The following is an 11,018-nucleotide window of genomic DNA, read 5'->3' on the forward strand; positions in this document are numbered from 1 at the left end:
GAATTCAAAATCAATTCCAATTAACCAACGATAGAATTACAGGAGAGTATATCTCAGTCTACCTCTAACTACTCCTATCTAATAGGATACAGTAGACTCATTCTAACCATAGAAAACTAATCATAGGTTATACAATTATAAACAAAGATAAAAATATTAATACTCACACACCCCCTCAAGCACACGGTGCTAGAGACACAACGTTGAGCTTGTCTCAAAGAGCTATAAATCTGGGTTCGGGAAGAGGCTTGGTGAAGACATCGGCCAGCTGATCTTTAGTCAATACAAAATTAACCACAAAGTCCCCGCTGGCAACCTTATCACGGACGAAATGATAGTCGATTTCAACATGCTTCGTCCTGGCGTGGAAAACTGGATTAGCACACAGATATGGTGCTCCTAAATTATCACACCACAGAGTAGAAGGCTGCCCAGTGTGTAGACTAAGCTCACGGAGAAGAGAGACAACCCAAGTGACTTCAGCGGCAACATCAGCTAGGGCTTTATATTCTGCTTCAGTCGAAGAGCGGGCCACAGTCCGTTGCTTCCTTGATAGCCAAGAGACGAGATTAGTCCCGAGAAACACCGCATACCCACTAGTGCTCTTCCTATCAATCGGACAGCCGGCCCAGTCAGAGTCGGAATAGGCGTGAATGGCAGCAGTCGGAAAGAACTAAGACGAAGCCCATAATCCAAGGTGCCTTTGATATACCGTAAGACCCGCTTGACCATGGCCCAGTGATCAACTGTCGGAGTATGCATAAACTGACACAAACGGTTCACTGCGTATGATAGATCCGAACGAGTAATAGTGAGGTACTGTAAAGCCTCAACAATTCGACGGTACTGTGTGGGATTATCAAACGGTTCATCAGATGGAGTTACGGCCTGTGTGGTGGATGCGGGTGTGGCTAGTTGCTTGCAGTCAACCATACCAGCTCGATTCAACAAATTAGACATATAACGACGCTGGGATAGGATCATGCGCCTTTAGTGTCCACAGTCTCAATGCATAAGAAGAACCCCAGTTTGCCAAGATCCCGGATCTTGAACGCAGTAGCCAGCCGGCTTAATAAAGTATTAACCAGTGTAGCATTGCTCCCCATCATAATGATGTCATCGACGTAAACAAGGAGAAAAACCTGACACCCATCTGAGCTGTAGTAGAAGAGAGAGACATCCGTCTTTGACGCATTAAACCCTGTGGTAAGAAGAAAGTCACGCAGCCTCTTGAACCATGCCCTCGGAGCCTGTTTCAGGCCGTAGAGAGACCTTTGCAAGTGGCAGACGTGATTAGGGTGAGTCGGGTCCTCGTAACAGGAAGGTTGCTTCATATAGACTGTTTCGGCTAGATGCCCATTTAGGAATGCATTGTGCACATCTACCTGTCGTAGAGTCCACTTGTTGGTGATGGCCAACGAAAAAAGAAGCCGAACCGTTGTCGGTTTGACCACGGGACTGAAGGTGTCGAAGAAGTCCTCTCCGGCTACCTGATTAAAACCTTTCGCCACAAAACGAGCCTTGTGCCGTTTTACCGAGCCATCTACAGTACGCTTGGTGCGAAACACCCACTTACATCCGATTATATTCATAGTAGGATCAGGTGGGACCAGACGCCAGGTGTTGTTATGCAGTAGAGCATTAAACTCCTGATCCATGGCATCCCGTCACTGTGGGTGCCCAACTGTTTGAGAATAACATGTTGGATCAGCAGTGACTGCAGTTAGGGCGTGGAATTCTTCATCAGTGCCCTGTGTCATGCGGCAGAGACGCATAACATGATCCCGCTCTTGAGGTTGTGTCCGACCCGACCCCGACCCCGCCCCGAGAAGCCGGTACAGTGAGCTCAATGGCCAATTGTGGCACTTCTTGAGCTATTGGCTAGGGGTCAGAGTCGTGTGGTATAGTAGAGATAGGGCTAACTGCAGGTTCATTGTGAACTGGTACTATGGGACCAGCTGCCCACGGCACAGGCTGTGGCTCAACAGCTCGCGGTGATGTACCTGTGGCAAAGGGAAAAATAGACTCGTCAAACCGCACATGGTGACATATATACGTCTTCCCACAGGTTAAGTCCATGCATCTGTATCCTCGAAAGGACGGAGGATACCCCAGAAAGACACACGGTGTGGAACGAAACTCTATTTTATGCCGATTATAAGGCCTTAGATACGGGTAACATAAGCACCCGAAGACACGTAGAAACTGATATGGGGGTAACTTTTATTGAAGGCAGTAATATGGACTTTCAAAATTTAATGTTGAGGAAGGTAGGTAATTGATTAGACACGTGGCTGTTTCGAAAGCATGATCCCAGTATTGTTGTGGGACAGCCCCTTGGGCGAGAAGAGCCAAGCCCGTTTCGACAATGTGTCTGTTACGGCGCTCAACTCTTCCGTTTTTCTCATGCGTGTAAGCGCATGATTGACGGTGATTAATCCCAAGGGTTTGAAACGTGGTATGAAGTTTGCGGTACTCACCCCCTAGATCCGACTGTATAGACTTGATAGAGCGCGAAAATTGCCGCTCTACCAACACACGAAACACATCAAACATTTTATAGATGTCTGATTTTACCCTTAATGGATAAAACCAGCAATACCGGGAATGATCATCAACAAACAGAAGGAAATAACGATAACCACTAGACGAGACAACTGGTGCAGGCCCCGAGATGTCCGTATACAATAGATCTAGTACATTGTTGCTAGATTCTTTTATCCTATCTAATTGAAACCGAGAGGACTTGCCGAGGTGACAAGCCGTACATGACCCGAAACTAGTTTTATTTTGAGTAACTGAACAATGCTGAAGAATTTTATTTTGCACTAGACTATGTGGATGACCGAGTCTGCGATGCCAGATTGTGGGTGTTGCCCGGGAACTGACGAACGCAAAATGACTCCAGGACACAGGTAGCTTGTACAGACCTCCAGAAGTCGGGCCTTTAAGAAGCGCTGCCTTGGTTTTGGAATCCTTCACAATGAAACAACTGTCATGAAATTCAAAAAACACACTATTTTCTTTAGCGAATTTTTGAACAGACAATAGGGGAACAGTTAATTTCGGGACATGTAATACATCAGATAGAAACAATTGTTTTGACAAAGATGGGATTGATGCATGGCCAACCCGTGAGATTACTAAACCTATACCGTTTCCCACCCGGAGCGTATCCGGGCCATTATACTCCTCCGCGGATGTTATCATGCCGGCATCGGGAGTGGCATGAGCCGTGGCACCCGTGTCAGGATACCACGCGTCGGCCGGTGGTACGGATGTGCCCGGGGACTCGCCGGACACTGCAACATGGGCTTGCGCAGGTGGCTGCGTCGTGTACCGTTTATAACAGTAGACCGCGATATGTCCCTGCGATCTACAAATTTGACAACGTGGTACACCGCGCTGATTTCGGCCACCCCGATGATTTCTGCCACCTCTTCCACCACGCCACTGGGACTGCCGGCCACCATCACCGCTGTTTTGATTATTGCTGGACTGGGAGTGTCGGCCACCACTGCCTCGGCCTGCATAGAGCGCCGACGGCGAACCACTGCCAGCGTCCGGAAAGTCATCTGCCAATATGAAATCGGCGGCCTGCAGATGATCAGCGAGATGCTGGAGCGACATCGGCGCATGAGCGGTGAGAGACGTAGCGTATGCACGGTACTCCGGCCTCAGGCCTCTCAGAACGTAAAGGTTCTGTTCGGCCATGGAGAGAGGCTGTCCAGCTTGCGCGAGTGCTTCTACCAGGAGCTCCGCCCGTCCAAGGTAATCGCCCGGCGTGGAGTTTCCTTGCTGGAGCGCCTGGAATTGGCCCAGCAAACTCAGACAACGAGCCTGCGTGTTGGAGCCGAGAGCGGAGCAGATTGATTTCCAAACGTCGGCGGCGGTATTCCGGCCAACCGCGAGATGCAATACCTCATCTGAAATCGAGGATATTAATAGAGAAAGGATCGACTGATCCTGGAGTATCCATGTTTTATATGCTGGGTTCGGGGCTGTCGCCGTAGTGGTTGTGCTGGTACCGGAATTGCCGGAGACCGTGGTGAGAGTGGCTGCCGGGCATGGGGTGGTTCCATCCACAAAGCCGATCAAATCCTGGCCTCTAAGAAAGGGTATTAGCTGGGTTCTCCAAAACAGAAAATTCCTAGAGGTTAATTTCATGGATATAAAGTGGTGTGCTCCGGCGAGGGGGTTCGGGTTCGCCGGAGATGAACCGCCGACGGCAGATGGAGTGCGATCGGAGGAGTTCGACGACATGGGTAGGGGGGTAGCGTTTTTGTGGTGGAGGATCGTGTTTAGGCTGATACCATATGAGAATTCAAAATCAATTCCAATTAACCAACGATAGAATTACAGGAGAGTATATCTCAGTCTACCTCTAACTACTCCTATCTAATAGGATACAGACAGTAGACTCATTCTAACCATAGAAAACTAATCCTAGGTTATACAATTATAAACACAGATAATAATATTAATACTCACAAGTAGTAGCATTCAAAAAAAGATAGTCCTATATTCTAGACTTTTAAATGAACATTACTTAAAAATTAAAATTGGCTTGGTGAATTAAAATATATATATATATATATATATATATATATATATATATATATATATATATATATATATATATATATATATATATATATATATATATAGTATAGCTTGCTGAAAATCCAATCTAATTATGATTGTCCTAACTAAATTAAAAACCTTACTAAATAGAATACATTACTTCAAAAAAATTTTAAAAAAATCAATGTATTCAAGAAACTTTCAAGAATTGTACAAAAAATATGATACACGTTAGAGCCTTCAAATTACCAGTAAAAACTCACACTGATGTTTAGTACATTACAAGATCACACTGGTATTTTCAAATTGGCAAACTATATCATCATGTCAATTTCTGTATAAAAAAAAAAAAATACACATTAGAGGACTGTTTTTTATGTTAACACATCTAAAATAGAAACATTTCAACAACTACAATTTACAAAACTAACAACTATTGTGTACTTTGAAGAGTAAATACTCATCCCATACTACATAATATATAATCTACTAATTTGTAATGTGAACACTAAGAAGCTGTGATATCTAAGAATCTGGCAGCACTGCCACAAATCATCATGTAACATGTATTCAATCTTTGTGCAAAAAAAAAAATGTCAAAACAAATAAAGATTCCATGTATTAAAAATCTATTTTAGTCATTCAATATGTGCATCAGAAACAAAGATTCATCATTTGTCAAAGAATCAAGAACGAACACAATTTTCTAAACTGATTTAAATATAGCCATCTGTCAATATTTAAACTGTATACACAATGCTATTTTACTTTAAAAATCACACATTTAAAAGATTTTCATTACCAAAACTACCAAAAAATAATAACATCTAACAATAGTCAAAATGTAACACTTCACAGATAATCAATCAAACACACAAATTATGTCATTCAAAAACTAAAATTCAAAGGAATCAAATAGTTTAGCCATTTATACACGGTCCTACATTATAGACATTTAAATCAACATTACTTTCATTTAAATCTAGACTTGGTCAAACTGATCAAATTCTAAACAAAATAATAGAATTCATCAGAGTATAAGTATATAGTCCTATATTAAAATCTGAAAAATATGTATTTCTCATTTAGTAAGTGATCAAATATACTATCTCTTTATAGATAGTTCTACATTGAGTAATAATTACCATCACAGTTAGCAGGCCATCATCTAACATGTATTAAACTGTAGTGTACAATAATGGCATCAGATTTAAAGATTCATCATTTGCCAAAAGACTTTAAAACAGTGTTTGTACATGTGTAAAATGAAGAAGTGCAAAAATATAAGGGGGAACATGTGTATTCAATTACAGGAATAGTATACTGGCATTGTGGTTTTCCAAAAAAAAAAAAATTGAACAATCATAATCATTTTAGTATATGTCAAAACATTAATGATGGTCACCTAATAAAGCATTCAAGATATAGCAAATATGCATACTCCAACTACAAACAGATATCATAATTGCAACATTCAAAACAACATACCACATGAGGAAAATTGTTTCTTCTACACTAACAACATTTCAAAACAACATATTAATTGTTTTAATTATTTGTGTATTTAAGGTACATTATTTTTGTAAGAAATGTACATTAGTTGCATTTACCATTTTTTATTTGATTTTTAATTATGTTACACCGGTACTGTGTAGACCATGGTTAATGTATTCACGATTTAAAGTAATGCATTATTTCTTATAATACATAGCTTCTAATAGTGTTTAAATATGTTACCATTTTTACATTGCATTATTTCTTGCACTGTACTATGTGGCATTTTTTAGTACTGTGTTTGTCATGATCCACGCAAGATTGTGGACCGTGAATGTCAGAAACAGTTTTAATTAATACAAAATGTACATTATTCACAAAACGTTATTAACTATGTTAGCGTTTCGATATTGCATATATTATATTTAGGTTACACGGTACTGTGTGTACCATTGTAATTTTAATACAGATTTTAATTCATGTATGGTTTTTGACAATATTTTTTTTTTTGTCATTGCATAAAATGTAGAGAACAACGATACCATTCAGAAGAGAATACTAATGATCCACAAGTGGAATACACACCACAACCATATTGTAATTCAAATGATAGACCAAAAAGTGCTCTTACAACAGGTAAACTATTTAAAGTTTGTAAAATTTTATTTAACAGGTTATAACATATTACAAACATGTTATGTCTTTTCAGTTAATAAAGAATCTTTGGATATACAAATTAGTACGCGAAGCATGGAATATACAACCAGCAACAGTAAATCAAGGCATTTTGTGTTAGGAGGACGAAAGCCATTACCTTCAAGTGCAACAAGCGATATACTTAACGGTTAGTTTTTAGTTAATGGCCAATTACTTAATTGTTTTTATTCCAGTTACATATTATAAACAATCTATCATTAAAATGTTAAATATGTTATATAAAAGGTACCTTCACAATGTCTGAGAACAAACGACCACCTCTACAGGATATATCCAATGGTAAGTATTTTTTATATCATTTTTGTTGCTTAATAATTTTTTTTTTTATGCCAGCTAAAAAAAGTAAACTATAAATTAATTAGGTAACACAAACTGCAACAAAAGGAAATGCATGGATGAGGGTAAAACTGTTATCCAGTGTAATGTTGTCAACCGAGATTTGTTTCAAGATTTGAAGAGTTTCCAATATGGATATAATTTCTAAAACCGTTCAAGACAATTATGGTACGTTTAATATTAAATAGTAGTAGTTTGCAAATGTTTCATGGTTTACTTCTTTGTTTCAGTCATATTTAGTTCTTACACCCAAAAGGATTATTATTTTTGGGAAACTAATATGATATATTCTACGTAGGATTGTCACCAATTACACAACAACATATCCAAGAAAGTGCAAATGGTAAGTAATTATTTGTATACAAATTATAATGTCATTACAATTTTTTGGATATGTTTCAAAATATTTATAGATAAGATGATTTATGTACATGGTAGGTACAAAACAATGCAACGAGACATCGTGCACAAACCAAGTTACAGTACTAATGCAGTCGACAATTGGAATTTCAAATTTTAACCAATCAGGTGACGAACAAGCAAATAAGTCTCAAATTACAGAACTGACTGCTTTCAATACTGGTATGTATAATATTATTCGGTCTTCTAATTCATATGTTACAGTTTAATTAATCGGTTTTGAATTCTCAACTTAGTGGAATACCAAGATCTTGGTGATGCAACTATAACATGTCAACACTGTGGAGCGCTTTTTTGGTACGAAGAAAGGACACACAAAACAGATTAATCGCGGCCACCCAAAATATAACCTGTGTTGCAACAATGGTAAGATCCAATTGCCACAAACGATGGTGCCACCACAAGCTATATATGATCTTTTTTTTTGGAGAAGGAGAAAAAAACAAGCAATTTCTACACAACATTAGAGCATACAATAGTATGTTCTGCTTCACTTCGATGGGTGGTAAAATAGACCGAAACGTGAACAGCAACGGTGGTCCCCCAATCTTCCGTATAAATGGCCAGAACTTCCACTACATTGGTACTCTATTTTCGGTAGACGGTAAGAAACCACATTTCGCACAGCTGTATATCTATGATACGAACAATGAAATTGGACAACCGTGTCAATTCTGCAACCCCAAGTGGCCTGAGGTACAACGCTTCTTGAATACAAGAAAATTAAGGCCAGAAGATCGCCCAGACATAATTTGTAGAATATTCAAATTGAAGTTGGATGCCCTACTATCAGAATGTCGAAAGAACAAGTTATTTGGCCCAGTCATTGGAGGTACGTGAAAAATAAGCTACTATTTTAATGATGAAGTTTCTAACCCATAGCAATGTCCCAAGATTTAGCTCTATTCTAAACTTTCTTATCTTTTTCATTGTTAACAGTGATCTATACCATAGAGTTTCAAAAAAGAGGTCTACCGCATGCTCATATACTTTTGTTCCTGAATAAAAACAATCGAGCGCAAAGTGGTATAAATCTGGACAACATTATTTTAGCTGAGTTACCTGACCAAGAAACAGATCCAGAATACTTCAAAGTTGTTGAGGAATTTATGATGCATGGTCCTTGCGGAAAGCACAGTTGACTTCTCCATGTATGGCGAATGGTAAATGTACTAAACACTTTCCAAAGAAGTTTGTTAATTTGTCAATTGTGGACGAGCATGGTTATCCTATATATCACAGACGAGACAATGGCCGGTCTGTCATGCGTAATGGTATTCAGTTGGATAATAGGTACGTAGTACCACACAATAGACATTTATTGCAAAAGTAAAGAGCTCATATTAACGTGGGATGGTGTAATCAGTCCCGTTCAATCAAGTATTTGTTCAAGTACGTCAACAAGGGCCATGACAGGGTAACAGCAGAGTTTTTCAAAGCCAACTGCGATGCAGAATGTCCAAAAGTTATTGATGAAATCAGTATGTTCTATGATTTTTGGTACATCTCTCCATGTGAAGCATCTTGGCGATTATTTGGATTTGATATACAGTTAAGGACACCAGCTGTTGAGCGATTAAGCTTTCACTTGCCAAATCAACAAAGTGGCGTATTTGCAGATGATGATCCAGTTGATAACATACTAAGCCGTCCAACAATCATGTTCTTAGAATGGTTTGAGGCAAATAAAACCTACCCAGCTGCAAGACAACTGACATATGCCGAAATGCCAACTAAATTTGTATGGAAGAAAGATGTTAGGAAATGGCAACCAAGGAAAAGAGGATTTGCAATAGGTAGAGTTTTCTATGTGCCACCTGGTACAGGGGAGATATTTTATTTGAAATGTCTTTTGAATAAAGTAAAAGGGCCCACATGTTTTTTGGACATAAAAAAAAAGTAGACGGTGTGCAATATGAATCTTTCAGGGATGCGTGTTCTGCAAGAGGATTAGTCGACGGCGACAGGGAATATGTTCATGCTATAGAAGAAGAAAGTCAATGGGCGACAGGTGTAAATTTGAGAATATTGTTTGTCACCCTATTAATGTCAAACTCAATGGGAAAACCAGAAGTTGTGTGGGAAGCTGCCTGGCACTATTTGGCTGAGGATGCACAATTCAAGATTAGTGCTCAATTGGGGATTACAGGTAATATTTTGTTTCTGTACTTTCATGTTGTACAAATTATTTGTATACACATAGTTATAATATGCGATTGATAATACTATCACAGATTTGATTTTATCTGAAGATGAGAAAAAGAATTTTGCACTTCATGAGATACAAATAATGTTTTCTGCTATGGGAAAGAGTTTGAAAGACTTTCTGTTGATGCCAGTACCGGATTTAGAGAATCATGCTAGAACCACCAATCGGTTGATACAAGAGGAATTAGCATATGATATTAATGTCATGATGGAATAGAATGATAAATTGGTGCATCAACTCACCGAAGAACAAAGGGCTATATATGGAGAAGTATTGCAAGATGCTGAGAATAATCTGGGAGGCCTGTTTTTTGTTTATGGATACGGTGGAATGGGAAAAACATTCTTATGGAGAGCATTGTCTTCTGCTTTAAGGTCAAAGGGTGATATAGTTTTAAACGTGGCATCAAGTGGCATAGCATCTCTTCTACTACCAGGAGGTAGAACTGCGCATTCAAGATTTTCAATACCAATAGCTGTTAATGAAGATTCAACCTGCAACATCAGTCAAAGTAGTCCTTTGGCACAGTTGATAATGCAAAGTAAGTTGATCATTTGGGATGAGGCACCGATGATGCATAAGTTTTGCTTTGAAGCTTTAGACTGTACTATGAGAGATATCATGCGTGCTAAAAATCCAAAAAGCTTGGATATGACTTTTGGTGGGAAACCGTGGTGTTAGGTGGAGATTTCAGACAGATTCTACCAGTCATTCCAAAGGGAACCAGGCAAGATATTGTTGGAGCAAGTATAAATGCATCATATCTTTGGAGAAGCTGTAAAGTATTTAGGCTAACAAAGAATCTCAGGCTTAGGTCATTGCAATCAGATACTGAAGTTAAAGAGATTGAAAAATTTGCAAAGTGGATTGCTAATATAGGTGATGGAACAATTGGTGATTGTTTGCATGGAGAATGTGAGATAAATATTCCTGAAGAATTAGTGCTAATTTGTGTTGAGGATCCAATTTCTACAATTGTTGATAACATATTCCCTATGTTCTGCAGTGGTTAGAGTGATATTCAATACCTAAAAGATCGTGCTATTTTGACACCAACTTTGGATATTGTGGATGCAGTAAATGAATACATGAATGACTATAATAATGCCGAAGGAAGGACGTATCTCAGTTGTGATTCGGTTTGTAAATCTAATTCAAATGTTGACATGCTTCCTGATCTGCACACTGCAGAATTTTTTAAATGGTTTAAGGTGTTCAGGAGTTCCAAATCACTCATTGACTCTAAAAGTTGGCTCAC

General features: G+C 38.9%; 2 protein-coding genes across 2 annotated transcripts; one reads left to right on the top strand and one right to left on the bottom strand.

Moving 5' to 3' along the window:
- Nucleotides 1–214: 214 nt before the first annotated feature.
- Nucleotides 215–933, bottom strand: LOC109193229 (uncharacterized mitochondrial protein AtMg00810-like). Its single transcript, XM_019344068.1, has 2 exons — nt 713–933; nt 215–608 (listed from the first exon to the last, which is right to left on the bottom strand). Exons 1-2 carry the CDS (start codon nt 931–933, stop codon nt 215–217), a joined length of 615 nt encoding a protein of 204 aa, XP_019199613.1.
- Nucleotides 934–8,049: 7,116 nt separating this feature from the next.
- LOC109193230 lies at nt 8,050–10,971 on the top strand (the record flags this gene model as incomplete). The annotated part of the gene is made up of 8 exons (XM_019344070.1): nt 8,050–8,383; nt 8,491–8,645; nt 8,918–9,318; nt 9,480–9,700; nt 9,786–9,889; nt 9,977–10,301; nt 10,442–10,675; nt 10,796–10,971. Coding segments are annotated over exons 1-8 (1,950 nt in total), but the record flags the coding sequence as incomplete, so codon positions are not given.
- Nucleotides 10,972–11,018: the final 47 nt, after the last annotated feature.

The sequence above is a fragment of the Ipomoea nil genome, unplaced genomic scaffold, assembly GCF_001879475.1.
Source record: "Ipomoea nil cultivar Tokyo-kokei standard unplaced genomic scaffold, Asagao_1.1 scaffold1845, whole genome shotgun sequence".
Lineage (NCBI taxonomy): Eukaryota > Viridiplantae > Streptophyta > Magnoliopsida > Solanales > Convolvulaceae > Ipomoea > Ipomoea nil.